The 19,470-nt window shown below is 36.4% G+C and overlaps 1 protein-coding gene across 1 annotated transcript in view; it reads right to left on the bottom strand.

Annotated features, from left to right (window-relative positions):
* HOMER1 (homer scaffold protein 1) overlaps positions 1-19,470 on the bottom strand; it is a 133,192-nt gene that overhangs the window by 17,442 nt on the left and 96,280 nt on the right. The window contains exons 6-7 of the mRNA XM_047070328.1: positions 18,152-18,183; positions 3,002-3,162 (exon numbers count right to left, since the gene is read on the bottom strand). Coding sequence (XP_046926284.1) covers positions 3,002-3,162; positions 18,152-18,183 — 193 coding nt within the window. The remainder of the gene's footprint in view (positions 1-3,001; positions 3,163-18,151; positions 18,184-19,470) is intronic.

Here is a 19,470-nt window from a genome sequence, read left to right on the forward strand (position 1 = left end):
TTCCTTCTCTCTCCCTCTCTGCCCCTCCCTGGCTTGTGCATGCTCTCTCTCAAAATAAATAAAACTTTAAGAAAGAATAAACAACTCTCGTACCCATCTTGCTGGATATGAATGTCCTCTCTTACCTCTGAGGCCATTCAGACTTCATCAAACCCTCTACTCTCAGCTCAGCATGCACTTTCACCAGAAAGCCATTCCTATCTATTCAATCTGTCAAGGCTCTCCTGTCCTGTGGTCCACAAAATGAAATGTATTGAAAATCTTGGGAATTATTTCCTTATTCTTCAATGTTTATTAGTTTTCTTTGTTCAATTAGATAATAAATTCCTTACGGGGAATTCCAGTTCTCATAATGATGGAGTTGTTTTTATTAAAAAAACTTTCCCATAGATAACAATGGCAAATCATGAACGACATGTAAAATTCAACTGCTTGAATGCCCTGGTTAGTGACCAAATAGAGCAAAAGACTAAAAGATAGCCTGAGGAGCCTGATGATTTGGGGACTCCTTAGAACAGCTGAAACAGCTAGAAATTGAGGGAACTGTATGAAGAAAGCCCCAAATAAGCATAGAGACTTTTTCCAAGTCTTTGGTCAACCCTTGAACTAAACATGCACAGGTAAGAATCCAAGGAGTCCAGCATGGTGGGGTGTGGGGAGCTGGAAGGCTGAAAGAGCTAAGGTGGTAGTGCTCATGCTCACCATAGAGAAAACAGTTTGAAGTTTGAGTCCCACCAAATTAGAGGACATTGGTTATCACCTCAAGCTTTCCACTGAAGCATCCGAAGGGTTACACCTTAGAAATAAAGATTTCTCAGGACTAGGGGATTCTCCAGAGGGTTAAGGGCAAAATTAAAATAAAACAACTCTAATAATGAAGCGTAAGTCCACACCTCCACAAATTCAAGGAAATCTGTAAGTCATTTAACTGCTTCCTCAAATAAAAAACATCATTCAGAATAAGATGAGAGCATCTATAGGCAGCATAGCATCTAATTTTTAATGTCTACCACACAACTGAAAATGACTACACATGTGAAGAAATAGGAAAACGCAACCTGTAGTTAAGTCGAAAAGCTGTCCTTATACCTGGCCAAAATTGCAAAGTTAATTCAGGCCAATGGGAAAGGATACCTTGATGGAAATCAAATCTATAAAAAGGAAGGAAGAGCACTGAAAATTATAAACACGTGAACAGAAAGATTTCATTTCTTAAATCTTTAAAATTCAATTAATTATTTAAACCAAAAATTCCTTAAGGGCAAGGATTACTCAATAAGGAGATATGATAGTTTTTCAATGAATATTTATTGGCTCATGAGTTAACTGTTGTGAGTTAATTTTTTTTATTGTGGTAAAGAACACATAATTAAATTTATCATCTTTACCATTTTTAAGTGTACAAGTATACTCAGACCATTGTGAAAAAGATCTCTAGAACTTTTTCATCTTGCTAAATGGAAATTCTATACTCATTAAACAACCTTCTTCTTCTTCCTCTTAAGTTAACCTTTATACATATAATAGGATGATATTTATTCAGGTTTCTTACTCTCCCTCCCTGTGTCTATTCCATTTCTATATTATTTCCCTTGTCATTCTGGTCCTATTACATTCCTTAAATTGTGCTCTGGTAGTAAGACAATTTCCTATTGTCTATGAAGTTCACTTGTTTGGCATCCTTTCTAAAAAAGGAAATTAGTGGCATCTGCTTCCTGTTAGGTAAATGTAAATGCTTTGAGCACAAAAAAAATTCTTCACAAGTAATTGTTTGGGCTTCTGATATTACTTATACTGGGGTTTCTGATTTTCTTTTCCTATATGAATTTCAAATGCAGGTGCTCCCCCACTTTCTGAGAGCTTGCATTTATGCCACTTCACTTTTATGAAAGACCTAGATTAGTATGGTAATGGTGTTTTTTGGTAAAACTGAAAATCATCTTCAGATTTCTGTCAAGTAGCAAAAACAGATACTAATGTAGTTCTTTTGTAAAAGTGAAGTGATATGATGTGAACTTTAAGTAGGGGATACTCTTTGCTTTATGCCACTTGAGCTTAGGAAAGGTTTCACAGCAATGCTTTATTTTTGGATAGTGGGGGAAACCTGTGTAACTGACTATTTTTTCTTAAAATTTTTTTTCATGTTTATTTTTGAGAGACAGATCGAGAGAGACAAAGAGAGAGAGAGAGAGAGAGAGAGAGATCGAGTGAGCATGAGTGGGGGACAGGGGGACAGAGGATCTGAAGTGGGCTCTGTGCTGTCAGTAGACAACCTGATGCGGGGCTCAAACTCATGAACCATGAGAACATAACCTGAGCTAAAGTTGGCCTCTTAACCAAATGAGTCACCCAGGCACCTCCCAACTTTTATAAAGCGTTTCCTACCTGTATATTTTAAGTTGCTCTTTAAAAAAAATCTTTTTTTAATGTTTTTATTTATTTTTGAGAGAGTGAGAGAGAGACAGAGCGTGAGTGGGGAAGGGGTAGAGAGAGAGGGAGGCACAAATCTGAATCAGGCTTCAGGCCTGTCAGCACAGAGCCCCACGCAGGGCTCAAACTCACAAACTGTGAGATCATGACCAGCGCTGAAGTTGGACGCTTAACCAACTGAGCCACCCAGGCACTCCTGTTCCTTTTTTAAAAAATAAAAATAAAATAATAAAAGCATCTATCACTAACTCAGTGCAACTAAATGTCAATTCACTTTCTCAATTAATTTTCACAGGAATTCTACACAGTATCAATTATTATTTCTATTTTACAGATGAGATTACTGAGCAGAAAGACATAACTTACCAAGATTTTCAGATAATGACAGAATAGAAAATATTTTTCTTAACTAAATAAACCCACTTATACTACCATCTATCTATATGTTCTGACAACCAACGATTATCTCCAAAAGATGTCCTTGAACTGAGTCTACTACATGTAAGTCTCTGCTGAGCAGTGAAGTCTGTTAGCCATAAATCCCTATGGATGTCAGCAGCTCTGAACTTACTCGCTTGTGCAGACGTTCTGCTTCCTCTTGATACGCAGCTAGTTGCTGTTTCCATTGTTTCACGTTGGCAGTGGACTCCAACAGGGCTGCAGTGAGTTTGGCATTATTTCCTTTGAGGGTAGCCAGTTCAGCCTCCCAATGTTTGCTGATTGCTGAACTAAAATAAAAGAAAATGCTATCAATTACATTGAATATTGTTACTTTGAAGGGACAGCAGGACTCAGTTCTATTAGTTTTATAGTTCATGGATGCTTCAAAGATAATCCAAAAAGTATAAAAACAACTATTTCAATGAAATGTTCCTAGTGAAGAAAACCTAGCAAGTGAAGAAAGCTTAATGTGAGCTAGTTCCCACTTTCATTACGACAGGTAACAGATATCTACAGGAGAGTTTCTACTCATTCTCTTTTGAGGAATAAACACTATATCTATCTATATCGGTATATATAGATATACCTATCAGCAAAACCTAATAATCTATTGTATACTTGAGGGAGATATCATTAAAAATTTTATTTCATAAAAACACAGTTTTGACATACAATATTAGTTTCTGGTGTATAACATAGTGATTTGATGATTATATATATCACAAAATATTCACCATGGTAAACACAGTTACTGTGTGTCACTATACAAAGTTATTATTACATTATTTACTATATTTCCTAATCTGTACTTTTCATCCCTGTTATTTACTTTATAACTACAAGTGTGTACCTCTTAATCCCCTTGATCACCTACTTCCCCTCACTCCCCTTTTCTCTGGCAGCCACCAGTTTGTTGTCTGTACTTATGAGTCTATTTTTGTTTGTTTTGTTTTTTGATTTCTTAAATTAAGTGTATTTATTTTGAGAGAGTGGGAGAGCATGAATGGGGTAGGGGTGGAAAGAGGGGAGAATGAATCCGAAGCTCTGCACTGACAGTGCAGAGTGGGGCTGGAACTCATGAAATGTGAGATCATGACCTGAACAGAAACAAAGAGTCGGATGCTTAACTGAGCCACCCAGGCGTCCCAAGTTTGTTTTGTTTTTTAAATTCCACATATAAGTTAAATTATATGGTATTCTTTCTCTGGCTTATTTTATAGCAAAATACTTTCTAGGTCCAAACATGTTGTGGTAAGTGGCAAGATTTCATTCTTTTTTATGGTAAGTAAGATTCCATTTTGTATATATATATACACCATATTTTCTTCATCCATTATCCATTCATCTATTGGTGGACCTTGGGGTGTTCCATATCTAGGCTATTGTAAATAATGTGCAATAAACATAAGGGTGCATATATCTTTTAGAATTAGAATTTTCTTTGGGTAAAGACCCAGAAGGATCATATGGTATCTCCATTTTTAATTTTTAAGGAGCCTCCATACTGTTTTCCACACTGGCTATACCAAATACACTGTATTTTTTTAAGTGCATCAAAGCCTGAAGCACAATTTCATTCCTTTCTGAAACATATGAGGATGATTCAATGTCAATAAGGTATGGGACATGTAATGTAGTATTTCCTCTGAAATTATTATTGATTTATTTCATGCTATTCATAATTTTGAAATGCCCAAAATACAAAAAATTTGTTGCAATAAATTTATTTCAGATATGATGATAGGCTACACCCCAGAAACTGGTCTTAATGACTTAATTTGATAGAATTCCAGTGTTACACATAGAACAAAAAAACCTAAAAGCAATCACCTATTTCCTCATTTATTGTTCTACTTGATAAGTTATCCAAAGTTAATTACTTCAACCAAGACAATTTTTCTACTACAAAAACAATTCTATTACTCAGGAAGATTCTTCTTTTGATGATTCCTTTGTTAACTGTCCAATGAAGAAAGAATTGCCTCATTTGAAAGAAAAAGGTGTTTTTTTCTTATCATTGAACAATTTACTTTTTTTAGTGAAATTCTACAGACCTCATCCCATTAATTAACTAGTGATGATAACAGCTTTCCCTAATCTGCATTTTGGTTTTTGGTAAATTATCTGCATTACAAAGCAAATGCTTTGATAGACTGGTATTTTTAATAATAATTTTAAAAAACTTAAACGTCTTATTATTTATTTTTGAGAGTAAGAGAGAGACAGCACGAGAGGGGAAGGGGCAGAGAGAGAGGGAGACAAGGAATCTGAAGCAGGCTCCAGGCTCTGAGCTGTCAGCACAGAGCCCAATGCGGGGCTTGAACTCACAAACTGCATGATCATGCCGTGAACTGAAAGTTGGATGCTTAACCAACTGAGTCACCCAGGCGCCCCCTTAATAATAATTTTAATATGTATTATATAAAAGAAATCATAGCATCTATCATCAAGAATTTCTAAAGCTCATCACCAGTAATAAAATGTATCAGCATCATGAACCCTCTCATATGATGCATAAGGAAAGATAATTTCTGTGGTATTCTTGTCAAAAATGCGTAACCTTATTCTAATCATGAGCAAACATCATAAACCCAAACTGAGGGGCAGTCTACAAAATAACTGGTTGGTATTCTCCAAAAGTATCAAAAGACTGAGAAAAAGAATGGTGGAGATTAAGAAGAAATCATTAAATGCAAAGTGTGATCATGGATAGGTTCCTAGAACAGAAAAGGACAATTGTGAAAAGAGGTCTGCAGTTTAGTTGGTAGCACCGTGTCTATATTAATTTGTTAATTATTATGGTTGTGTAAGATGCTACCATTAAGAGAAGTTGGGTGAGGGGTACATGGAGATTCTCCACATAGTTTTTGTAAGTTTTCTGTAAGTCTAAAATTAATTTCAAATAAAAAGTTTTTAAAATTTTCTAAAGTTTACTGAAATTTCCTCAAAACATGAATGAATAAAAATCAAACAATAAGTTAAGCTATTAATTTAACAGCCCACTTGTAGCCTTGAAAAGAAAACTCTTTTCTATTCGGTCTTTTGTGAAATGATTTTCCAAATTCAGGTTTTCTGAGTAAAGCATGCACCTGTTCTAACTTAATTACAGATTTTTTCAAAACCACCTACCATTTTTTCCCTATAAAGTTTTATTTAAACAGACCTTTTAATCTGCTAACTAAAATCTTACTGAACTAATTTAAACACTAGATATATGCAAATGTAAAACTCCTGGGGCATCTTTTGTTATATTTGGTCTTTTGTCTGCAGCCCCAGAAATCACTTTAGAGCCATAAAAGTGAAATGGATGTCTTGTTATTCACAACAAGCCCCTTTCAACCACAATTAAGTTTATGTTAATGAGGTGACTTTTAGAAACCTCCTAAAGATGTGAGGGCTGGTGGCAGGAAGAACCCACCTTGATTACAGGGTTAAAACTTTCACTCCCACCCTCTGACCTCCAGGGAGAGAGAGAGGGGCTGAAAGTGAAACAGTCACCAATGGCCAAAGAGTTTATCAATCATGTCTATGGAATGAAGCCTCCATAAAAACCCAGAAGAGCTGCCATGTTGGTGACCCAGAAAGCATTCAAGTGCTAGGCCCCAAACTCCACAGGGGAAAAAGCTCCAGTTGTTAGGATCTTGCTGTATGTATTATTTCATCTGGCTGTTCATTCACATCCTTTAATATCCTTTGTAATAAACTGGTAATCGAGTAAGCAAAGCCAGTTTCTTGAGTTCTGTGAACTACTCTAGCAAATTAACTGAACTAGGGAGGGGGTTGTAGCTATCTCTAATTTATAGCCAGTGAATCAAAAACACAGGTAACAACCTGGACTTGCAACCTGGCATCTGAAGAAGAAGCAGTCTTATGGGACTGAGCCCTTGATATGTGGGATCTGATGCTCCCTCCAGGCAGTCTAAGAATTGCGTTAAAATTGTGGGACACTCAATCAGAGTTAATTGCTTGGTGGTACCAATCTATTTCCTGGATCGAAGCCATGGGTTATAGCTCCTGTTCTAGTCAGCTGGCTTTCCTGTGACAGTTTCTTCCTCCCAATTAGACTTTAATTTTCCTCTCTATGAATTTTTGCCCAAAACTTTCCATATTCAGCATCAATCTATAAGAATGCATTCTTCTCTTTCAGGGATTCAGGTCTTCTCCAACAAGTATTTTCTAGCTACACCACCGAACCTTCCAGTTCCCAGCACAGCTCGGTGCTTGTGTTTAGGTAAACACATTGACTATCTAAATGAAAAAGTAAAGGTATGAACTTATGAGCTAAGTACAAAACCCACCTAGGATTAAGTTGGTGAATATAATGAATAGTAAATGTTACAACAATTAAATCATAATTAAGTTTTCAATACTAAGAAAATTCTTAAATATAATTATTTTGAATCTCACATTAGGGACGGGATTTCACGCTAGCTTTAATTAGTAGAACCTACAGTTTCTTGATTTCTGTTTTAAATCAATTGATCAAGCATACAAAATATAGGAGATTTTATGTATAAAATTCAGATCTGGGACTTGGAGTATTTACAAAGGACCTGTTCAGGAAAAGGTTAGTATTCCTGACCAAATGCCTTGTTTTGTGTAATCTAGAAATTTAAAAAAAAATTTATTTATTTTTGACAGAGAGAGAGAGAATGGGCCCGTGTGCAAGTGCACGGGGGAGGGGCACAAAGAGGGAGACACAGAATCCAAAGAAGGCTCCAGGGTCTGAGCTGTTAGCACAGAGCCCACCGTGGGGCCCGAACCCACCAACTGTGAGATCATGACCTGAGCTGAAGTTGGTCGCTCAACTGACTAAGCCACCCAGGCACCCCTGTAATCTAGAAGTTAGTATCAATTGACCAATCAAAATTGGCCAAGCTGCACACAGAGAGAAAAAAATAAACAAAAAACCCCACCAGAGTATCTAAGACATGGGGACAATATCAAACTTTCTAACAAATGTGTAACTGGCATCCCAGAAAGAAAAGAGAAGAAAGCAGAAAAAATATGTGAAGAGACAAAGGCTGACAATTTTCAAAAAACTATAAAGGGCATTTAACTACAAACCCCAAAAACTCAAAAACATATATACAGAACAAAGGTAACAATTATAGTAGTTTCTCATCACAAACTAAGCAGTCCATAAGAGAACAGTGTGATAGTGCCAAAAGAAAACAATTGTCAACCCAGAATTCTACACACAGGGATGATACTTTTCTAAATGAAGGTGAAATAACAAAAGCTGAAGGAATTCCTTACCAGCAGATAACATACTACAGGAAATATAAAGGAAGTTTTTTAGACAGGAACTTGGATCCTCACAAAAAAAATGAAAATATCTGGACATGATTAAAATGAAGATTATTATAGAGGCATCTGGTGGCTTAGTCAGTTAAGCATCTGACTTCGGCTCAGGTCATGATCTCACGGTTCGTGAGTTCAAGCCGTACATCAGGCTCTGTGCTGACAGCTTGGAGCCTGGAGCCTTCTTTGCTTTGGATTCTATGTCTTTCTCTGGCCCCCGCCCCCTCTCTCTCTCTCTCTCTCTTCCCCTCCGCTTGCTCACGTTTGGTCTCTCTCTCAAAAATAAATATTAAAAAATATTAAAAAATTAAACGAAGATTATATAAAAAATCCCAAGGCAATTCAAAGGAGAATCAATAGCCTTTTAAACAAATAGTGCCAAAACAGCTAGATAACCACACACACACACACGCACACACACACACACACAAGAAAATCTTGAGTCCTATCTCCTATCCTATATAAAAATGAACTGAAAATATAAAATTGTTATAAAATATAAACCTTCAAGAAGAGACCACAAAAGAAGAAATCCTTGTCAACATGGGTTAGGCAAAAGTTTCTTAGAGCACCAAAAGTGTGATCCATTAAAAATTGATAAAAGGTATTTCATAACAATTACAAACTTCTCTTTGAAAGACCCAATTTAAAAAAAAAAATGAAGAGACTCTGGGATGCAAGGAAAGTTTAACATACAAAAATCAATGTAATATACCACATTAATAGAATAAAAAAACACATGATCATCTCAAATGATGTAGAAAAACCATTTGACAAAATTCAATACCCTTTTATTATAAAAATAGCCAATAAATGAGGAATAGAAGGAAACTACCCAATATAATAAAAGCCATGTAGGAAAATCACACAGCTAACATCAGAGTCAAAAGTGAAAGCTGAAACCTTTTCCTCTGAGATCAGAAACCAGACAAGGATGCTCACTTTCACCACTCTAAATTCAACATGGTACTGGAAGTCCTAGCTAGCACAAGGAGGCACAAAAATGAATGACATGTGTCTAAATTGGAAAGAAAGAAGTAGAATTATCTGTTTGCGGGAGACATAATTTCTATGTTGAAAACCCTAAAGATTTCACAAACAGGCTGTTAATAAATGAGTTCAGCAAAGTTGCATCGATACACAAAACCAGATGTAATTCTAATACACAACAAATAATCAGAAAAGGAAATTAATAAAACAATTCCATTTATAATAGCATCCAATAGAATAAAATGCTTATAAAATACTTAGTAATGAACTTAAACAAGGGGATAAAAAACTTGTACACTTAAAACTATAAAAAGTCACTGGAAGTGGGACGCCTGGGTGGTTCAGTTGGTTAAGTGTCCGACTTTGGCTCAGGTCACAACCTTGCGGTCCGAGAGTTCAAGCCCCGTGTCGGGCTCTGTGGTGACAGCTCAGAGCCTGGAGCCTGCTTCAGATTCTGTGTCTCCCTCTCTTTGCCCCTACCCCACTTGTACTCTGTGTATGTGTCTCTCTCCCTCTAAAATAAATAAATATTAAAAAACAATTTTTTTTTAAAAAGGTCACTGAAAGAAATCAAAGAAGACACAAATGAACAGGAAAACATTCCATGTACATAGACTGGAAGACTTAATACTGTGAAGATGTCCATACTACCCCAAGTGATCTACAGATTCAACGTAACCCCATCAAAATCCCAACAATGTAATTTGAGAAATAGAAAAATTCATCCTAAAATTCATATGGCATTTCAGAGGACTCCAAATTGCAAAACAATCTTAAAAAAAAAAAAAAAAAAAAAAAAAAAAAGAACACAGTTGGAGCTCACATTTCCTGATTTCAAAACTTATACAAAACTACAATAATCAAAACAGTGTGTACTGACGTAAAGACAGACATATAAACCAACGGAATAGAACATAGAGGCCAGAAATAAAGCCTCACATATATGGTCAATTGGGTTTCACATATATGATTGCCATGATCATTCAATGTGGAAAGGATGGTCTTTCCAACAAATGATACTGGGAAAACTGAATACCCACATGCAAAAGCAGCTAGGTCTCTGTCTTATGCCATATATGAAATTTAACTAAAAATGGATGAGTGACCTAAGTGTAAGAGTTAAACTATAAATCTCTTAAAAAGAAAACATAGGGGAAAAGCTCCAGGACAAAGGACTTGCAATGGTTTCTTGGATATAACATAAAAAGCACAGGCAATTAAAAAAAGATAAAATTGGACCATGGCAAAATTTAAAACTTTTGTGCATCAGGAACACCTGGGTGGCTCAGTTGGTTGGGGGTTCGACTTCGGCTCAGATCATGATCTCATGATTCGTGAATTCGAATCCCACATTGGGTTCTCTGCTGTCAGCACAGAGCCAGCTTCAGATCCCCTGTCCCCCCTCTCTCTCTCTGCTCCTCCCCCACTTTCTCCCTCTCTCTCTCTCAAAAATAAACATTAAAAAAACAAACCAAAAAAACCTTTTGGGCATCAAGATACAATTAGCAGAATGAAAAGACAACCTACATAATAGGAAAAAATATTTCCAAATCACAGAGTTAATATGTAGAATATATAAAGAACTTGTACAATTCAACAACAAAACCCAAATAATCTGATTAGAAAATGGGCAAAGGACTTGAAGAGATGTTTCTCCAAAGATATCCAAGTGGCCAATAAGAGCTTGAAAAGATGCTCAACATCACTAGTCATTAGAGAAACGCACATCAAAACCATGATGAGACATCATTTCATATCCATTAGGATGACTACTCTCAAAAAAACAAAAAAAACAAAAAACAAAAAAACAAACATTGGTGAGGATTCAGAGAAATTGGAACCCTTGTACACTGTTGGTGAGAATATAAAATGGTGCAGCTGCTGTGAAAAACAGTATGGCAGTTCCTCAAAAAATTAGGGATGAAATTACCATGTGATCTAGTAATTCTACTTCTCAGCAAATATTTAAAAGATATTTGCAAAACAATGCTCACAGTAGCATTATTCACAACAGTCAAAGATAGAAGCAACCCAAGTGTCCAGTGGCAGATGGATAAACAAAATGTGATATACATGCAATGGAGTATTATTAAGCCTTAAAACAGAAAAAAATTGTGGCACATGCTACAACATGGATGAACCTTGAGGATATTATGCTAAGTGAACTAAGCCAGTCACAAAAAGACAAATATTATACACTTCCACTTAAAAAGTTACCTAGAGTAGTCAAATTCAGAGACAGAAAGTAGAAGGGTGGTTGCCAGGTGCTGGAGGGAAGAAAGGAATGGATAGTTGCTGTTTAATTGGTACAGAGCTTTAGTTTTGCAAGATGAAAAAAAAAATCTATAGATTGATTCTGCAACAATGTGAATATACTTTACACTATTGAACTGTACACATAAAAATGGTTATGACGATAAATTTTATGCTATATATATTTTACCGTAATTTTTTAAAAGGGAAAAAAAAGGCAACATATTGTATGATTTCCATTTATATGACATCAGGGAAAAGACACTATAGGGACAGAAAAGAGATCCTTGGTTGCCAGTGGCTGGGGGGCACGAATAGAAGTTGACTATACCTAAGAGGAGGAGAGAAATCTGGGGGTTATAGAACTTGACTTTGTGTTGGTGCCTACACAACTATACAAATGTGTCAGAAGTGATTAAAATTGCAGAGCAGAAAGGGTAAATTTTACTATATATAAATTATACTTCCATTAAAAAATTATCACATTACCAAAAGAAAAGTAAAAAGCTTTCTAAGCACTCTTAAATACACTTTCTGTGACTATAGGATTACAAACAGTAAGAGGTGGAAGGGTCTGAAACTGGTAGAATGTTCTCTAAGCAGCTCCAATCACGTCTGTATTTGTTGGCATGGGAAGAGACTGGGTGGGCAGGAAACACATAATAAAAGAATCAAAAATAAAAAGGAAGGAGGTGAGTGGGCATCTGTAGATGGTGATAAGAAGTAGATAGAAGTAGGATTATAGAGGCAGGGATATACATAGGAAAGGAATAGGACATAGATGAGGCATAATAAACACTGTTGTTGGGCAGTAAGACACCGAAACAAAGCCTTTGGATCAGGATAGAAAAAGGTGAAGGTACTAAGTTTCAATATGCTATAAAACTTTTCTACTTCATTTCCCTAAATATGTCTTGTGCCTCTAGTATATTAAGTAGTGAGATCTGGCCACAGATAAGCTGTCCAATGGACTTCCATTTACCTTTTTCTTCTTTGCAGAGCCCCAAAGTTCTGCTGATTTTGTTTAAATAACAAGGTAAATGTTGAAGAAAATGGTCATACCAAATACATTGAAGCATATTGCATGAGAATACATTAAACCATAACAATATGAGACCTAATAATCTTTAAGTGACTACTAGAGGAGAGAGCAGTTCAATATACTTTCTGCATTGTCTTACACTTGGTTCCAAAGTATGTGTTTTTAAGTCTATTTTGCAATATCAACCAAAATTTCAACTTTGTTGGTAAATCTGAATCTTTCCAAACATTCTTGCTTTTGCTTCCTCCATTTTATGAGCCACTTCTTCAGTAATCTATCTTTCTAGAGCACAGTGTGAAACACAATTTAGGAAATATGTTTTTCATTTTTGTCCATCTGCCCTGTTTTCTCTTTATAGCTTTTTCATATATTCCCTTCACCATCTAGTATATTAGAACACCCTATACAATTTCAACTTGTGTAATAAATTCTAAAAAGTATCCTGAAAGAAGTCCTACATATGAGCTATCTCAGTTACCTCACAAGTGCTCAGCCCTCATGTATAATTTTAAATACTTCGCATACTTTTCAAATTTTGAAAAAATAACGTTTATTTTCTTAGAACTTTAAGCCAGCCCATTCCTCCCCTATTAGACGGATTTAGTAGTAACCCATTAGACAGATTTAGCAGTAATGAATACCTTGGGATTAATGCTGATAGCAAAACTTTAAGCTTAGCATCTTACATTTTAGGAATACTTATTTAAAAAAATGTTAGGGCTCTGGCTTTGGCTGCTAATTTGGTCCTTTTTTACAGGTACTGTTTTGATAGTTCCACATTAAGTAAATTGTTCACAAAGAAACCACTAAATTGTTTAGCTGGAGACACCAGTGAGTCAGAAGAGATATTGAAATACCACTATGATCTCATGTCTGTTTGCTGGAAAAAGGGCAAAATAATTCTTTATTCCTGTGACTGGTAAGAATTCCCTTCAAAAAGGACCAGCCGGTTTCCTGTTGGCTTCAGATCTACAAGTCAGATGAAGGAGCTCAAAACACACCCAAGACATCATTTAAATAGCTCTTTAAACTATAATTTTACAAGTTTCCTTGAACTAAAGTCAAATTCTACAAAAAGTGGTAAACTTCATTAAAATTAATTACGTAAAGTCTAGAAGAAAAAGTACTATCTAATTAATAGACTAACAAATGAGAGTCTAATGCATGAGCAATGCACTTATTTAATCTATGAAGTAAATCCTGTATGTGAATGGTCAGTTATAGAATTTAAGAAAGATGCTTCTCCCCCATGCCTCCAGGGCCCAGATTCACCATGTCTCTAGAATGGTAGCCCTATGCATATACTTAAGCATGCTAATTATGTAGAAATATAAATAATATCCAGATAAGATTTTTTTTTTTAATGTGTACTTATTTATTTTGAGAGACAGAGAGCTGGGGAGGGGGAGAGGAACAGAGAGAGAGAGAGAGAGAGAGAGAGAGAGAATGAATCCCAAGCAGGCTCCAGGCTGTCAGCCCTAAGCCCAACACAGGGCTTAATCTCATGAACCATGAGATTATGACTTGAGCTGAAATCAAGAGTCAGATGCTTAAGTGACTGAGCCACCAGGTCGCCCCCAGATAAATTTTTAGAATGGGATTTAAAAATAGGTTGCAATAGGCAAATCTGGACACAATTGTCAGTAACGATATTGAGGTTACTCCCTCACTATGAAAGTAACAGAGTGACTCAAGCACCCCCAATACTGCCCTAAGGACAGCCTGTTGGTTTGTCTCCTTACTCTTCCTGCACACCCGTGTGCTCAGAAACAAACAACCTGGACTTCAATGTACATGTGTGCCACTTTCATGAACTAGGTGCTCTCATGCTGGCCTAATGCCCCAAGCAAGTTCCACTTAGAAACTAATGCTTTAGGGCTGCTTGGGTGGCTCAGTAGGTTAAGCATCTGACTTCGACTCAGATCATGATCTCACCGCACGTGGGTTTGATCCCCCCATCAGCTCTGTGCTGACAGCTCGGAAGCCTGGAGCCTGCTTCAGATTCTGTGTCTCCCTCTCTCTCTGCCCTTCCTCGGCTCATGCTCTGTTTCTCTTTCAAAAATAAGTAAACATAAAAAAAAAATTAAAAAAAAAAGAAACTAATGCTTTCTTCAACAGTTTGGGGTCTAAATTTGTGTTTCTTAATACAATTTAAGTTACCCTGTTACAGAAAGAAAGTATCCCTTTGAAGAAAAGAGAGTAACTCTGCATTGTTTACAAACATTATTTATTATGAAAAAGACTTCTATGAGTAAGGATTTCAGATTCTACCAGGCAAATAATCTAGTAAATTAAAGTATTATTCTACTAGATATACCTGCAAACCTCAAAGTGCCTGAATGCTTACCAAAGTGTCTCTCAAAGCTTACTGTAATTGGTTTCCTTGTCCTTGGGGTCCTCTTATCAGATGTTCCCATTGTTCTGTTCCTTATCCATCTATTGGCACCTGCTTCTAAATGGGGCCTCTTCTGACCCTTGTTGTCAATTTAATGCCTTGATAATCCCCCAAATCTTACTTTCTAGCTCAGATTCCTTCCTAACTTACAATCCATCATCTTTTTAAAAAAAATTTTTAATGTTCTATTTATTTTTGAGAGAGAGAGTGCAAGCAGGGAAGGGGCAGAGAGAAAGGGGGACAGAGGATCTGAAGCGAGCCCTGCCATCAGCAGCTAGCCTGACGTGGGGCTCAAACCCACAAACCACGAGATCATGACTTGAGCTGAAGTTGGATGCTCAACCAACTGAGCCCTCCAGGTGCCCCACAATCCATTATCTTTGCACATACCCTACCACATCTGGATAACATACAAAATAGAAACTGATGGCTACTGGTAGAGATGAAGATATGTTTGCTGATAAAATTTTATAAACAGTCTCAGTGGCTCTGTCGCAGGCATCTGACTCTTGATATCAGCTCAGGTTATGGTCTCACAGTTCATGAGTTCAAGCCTCATGTTGGGCTCTGCACTGACAGCACGGAGCCCGCTTGGAGTTCTCTCCCTCCCCCACTCTCTCTCTCTCAAGATAAATAAACATTTAAAAAATAAATAAATAAACTCCTAAAAAGAGTCCCTGTACTGAACTGGAAATCACATTCCAGAAAACATAGTGTTTAGAACTGAAATGGATTATGTATTAGAGTTTTTAATGAATAGTGGATTAGAAGAAACTCTCAGAGGTTAGAGTGACATAATTTTTAAAGAAACACTCTATCTCCAACATTCCTGATAGCCCAAAAGGGGTTGAAAAATGTGGACATGTAGTCAGAAAGTGAACCAGAAGAGCTGGACTTTGAGTATGATGAAAGCGTAGGAACATCTTAAGCCATTTATTCTACATATTAATTACCTAAGTACAAAAATGTTATAGATGTGGTGACATCTGTGTCTAAACAGATGTCTGAAAGAACTGTTATATTCAGTTTAATCTACAATGTTTTTTCTTGGTAGTATATAAAATAATGATGTGTCTTATCATCAAAGGCATCTGAAACTAGGTAAAATACAGAAGTTTACTTAGCTCTGGTAAAGAAAATGAAACATCATGGACTTTTCTGAGCAAGTTGTAAAATTAATCTGAAACAAATTACTTTAAAATATATAACCCATGCCTTTATCAGTCTTTAAATAGAAATAGAGAATTTTGTTAAATGTATACATTAAACAAGAACCAGTGTGATAGAGTGGTTAAAAATACAGGCTCGGGTGCACCTAAAACTAATAAAATGTTATACGTCAATTTTATCTCAAAAAAAAAAAAAGGGGGAAAGGAAAAAAAAGCACCAGCTGAGGAGTTGACTTCGTTGAAACTGTGGCTCCAGCTACTTGCTAGTTATGGGACTTTTGGTACATTATCTAACTTCATTAGGCCTTGGGTTCCTCATCTGTAAATTTATGGTTAATACTAACTATGCTTACTGGGTGATTTTGAGAACAAACAGCCCACATAAAAGTACCCTTGAAGAAAGCACATAAAAGACATTCAAATATTAGTACCTTCTGTATATGCACATGCAATAAGGAATCTTGAAAGAATCTTCAGTAAGCTATGAAAAAGCTAAAAGATTTAATATTAAATATTTTAAGGGAGATGTTTTTGTCTAGTGATGTAAATAACTTAAATAGGTGTCATTTAAATCAAAACCATTTCAAGCATATACTCAGTGAGTTTTGTCATCATCCTTGGGTATTACAGATGCATTATTCATAGTAAGCTTAAACCTCTGAATATATTTTGCAAGATAATGGAGGAATGAGAAAACAAACAGCAAAGGTTCTCATAAAGTGGCACGGTTAATTGTGTGAGGAGAGAATGGAAGATGAAATCTGAATCTGAACTACGTCAGGTTTACCTAGTAAAACATCCTACAGAGTTTCCCACTTGATTTTGGCAGGCATGAAAAGTCTAGCTCTACCCCATTTGTATTCACCAAAATGAAGGAACCCATAAACCCACTAAAAAGAGGCCTCTAGAAATCTCCTGGCTCCCATAATTGTGCTCGTAGCAGTAACAGAAGCATATCTACATGCTAGAATTGCAGTCACTAAGAAGGCTCTGTAACATTTATGGCACTGCCTGCCTGACATAGTGACTTCTGTGGTTTCTGCCGTGCCTTAAGGAACCTGTGGCCAAGGAATGAAGATATAAGGTGAAGGGATCACGGGAGGCCCAATATTATGACCACTTTTTACTCCTGCTGCAAGTTCCTACCCACAATGTTCTAAAACCTCTGAAGAGATTCCCTTTGAAAATTTAAAGCAGCCCATTCTCGTTGTGGTAGGAGATGTGGACACTACTTGCTCGCTCAAAGATATTTGTGGAAGGTTTAAACTACATTACAGGCATTTTAAATATTCTAATGTAAATAATACTTTCTCTACATGTGTGAATTTGGAGGGTTGGGTGCTGGATATAAGGGTAGGAAGAAAAAAGCTACTTAGTGAGCCTACTGTTAGTTTGTGAGAAAAGAATTTACTCAAGGAGATACTGTGAATTATGTATCTGATACTTTCATACAAGTTAATATTTGTGCGGGTTTCCCTTTTATATAAACTGATCAGTCACTAAAAACTTTCTTTAAAATTTATTCAGAGCACGAGGTTAGACTATCCTATTGGGGAGATATCTTCAGGGAAACAGCCTTACATACTAAGTTAAGAATTATGTTTCTCTCATCTCTTATGAATACACATCTATCTTTTGCATTCTGCAAAGGGTACAACTATTTTTAAGCCTGTCCTTTTATTTACAGGGTAACAGAATTATAATCATTATACTGTATTCAAGACAGAAATAAGTATTTTTATCTGTCCATCCATAATTTGATTTCTAAGATGTCTGTTTCCTTGCAAAGCACGTCATGTATGGAAAATCCATCCCAAAAATTGTTTAGCACAATATTAGTATTGTTGGGGGGAAATATTATAAATAAAATAATAGAAATCACTTTCAGTATTGGAAGAATGAAAAAGATGCTATTAACATATTTTGCCAAAGCTAAAATTGGGTAGAAATATATGAATAATTTTACAGTTAAAATTTCTATTTTCTAATTTCCTGGCATAAAAACTTCATTCTTTAAAAAAACAATTGTGAGGGGCGCCTGGGTGGTGCAGTCGGTTAAGCGTCCGACTTCAGCCAGGTCACGATCTCGCGGTCCGTGAGTTCGAGCCCCGCGTCGGGCTCTGGGCTGATGGCTCAGAGCCTGGAGCCTGTTTCCGATTCTGTGTCTCCCTCTCTCTCTGCCCCTCCCCCGTTCATGCTCTGTCTCTCTCTGTCCCAAAAATAAATAAAAAACGTTGAAAAAAAAATTTAAATTAAAAAAATAAAAAATAAATAAAAAAACAGTTGTGATCAATAATCTAATTGACCACTCACTATATGATATTCAGAATCAGAGAACTTTTGGATTTCAGTTTAAATTTTTTTTAAAAGAGAAGGCCAGGATCATAAGATAAAACTTCAAATTACTCAAATGTTTGACTAACAGCATGAACACAATTTTAATTGCAACTATTATTGTGTTAGGTGAAGCAGTTCATCATACCAAACTTCATTTCTTTAAGCATGTATGTACTATATAAATAATTTGTACAAGGATCCTGATCAAAAGCATTATGCAAATGAACTTTAAGGAGGGCTAGATATAAGTATATACGAATATAGCTCAGAATTAATAACACGTTAATCCACTACCATTCTCAATAAAGGCTTCCCCCCCGCCCCAAAGTCTGCTTGATTAGCCTGCATGGAAGCAAAAGTCTATTATAATTCTGGGAACCAACTCTACTGGCCACAGTAATGAAGACTGGCTTTACTTCAGCTCCAGATTATGTCAGCAAGCCATCACGTTAGCTTTAAGATGATGACACAACTGACATCTTGGTCAGCAGGATATTTCCTTCGTGTTGTTTTCCTACTAACAGTGACAGACTTGAGCATATCCACCCCAATTTAGGTCTCCTTGATCGAATATCCTCTTTTGTAATCTGCGACTTTAAAAGTTCTTCTTGGTGTGAAGCTATCATATATGATTCAAGACCACTGACTTGGGCTTCATTTATATCAAGCTTAAGCAATAAATTAATTAACCCAAATTAAATAACCCAGAGAGGGGCGCCTGGGTGGCTCAGTCAGTTAAGCGTCCGACTTCGGCGCAGGTCATGATCTCACAGTTTGTGAGTTCGAGCCCCGCATCGGGTTCTGTGCTGACAGCTTAGAGCCTGGAGCCTGCTTCGAATTCTGTGTCTCCCTCTCTCTCTCTGCTCCTCCCCCGCTCATGCTCTCTCTCTCTCTCTCTCTCTCGCTCTCCTTCAAAAATAAATAAAAACATTAAAAAAAATTTTTTTAAATAACCTAGATAACAATCCAAAATGCTTTAACAGATGGAAACTGTCTTCCATATAACAACAATAAAGCTAGGACCTGAATTAAGATTCCTGCCTTAAGGGTTTTCCAACTAAGGGCTCCTGGGTGGCTCAGTTGGTTAAGCATCACACTCTTGATTTAGG

Source organism: Lynx rufus, unplaced genomic scaffold (assembly GCF_022079265.1).
Source record: "Lynx rufus isolate CCGP_SWC_20201006 ecotype Redwood Valley unplaced genomic scaffold, mLynRuf1.p SCAF_1, whole genome shotgun sequence".
Taxonomy (NCBI): Eukaryota; Metazoa; Chordata; class Mammalia; order Carnivora; family Felidae; genus Lynx; species Lynx rufus.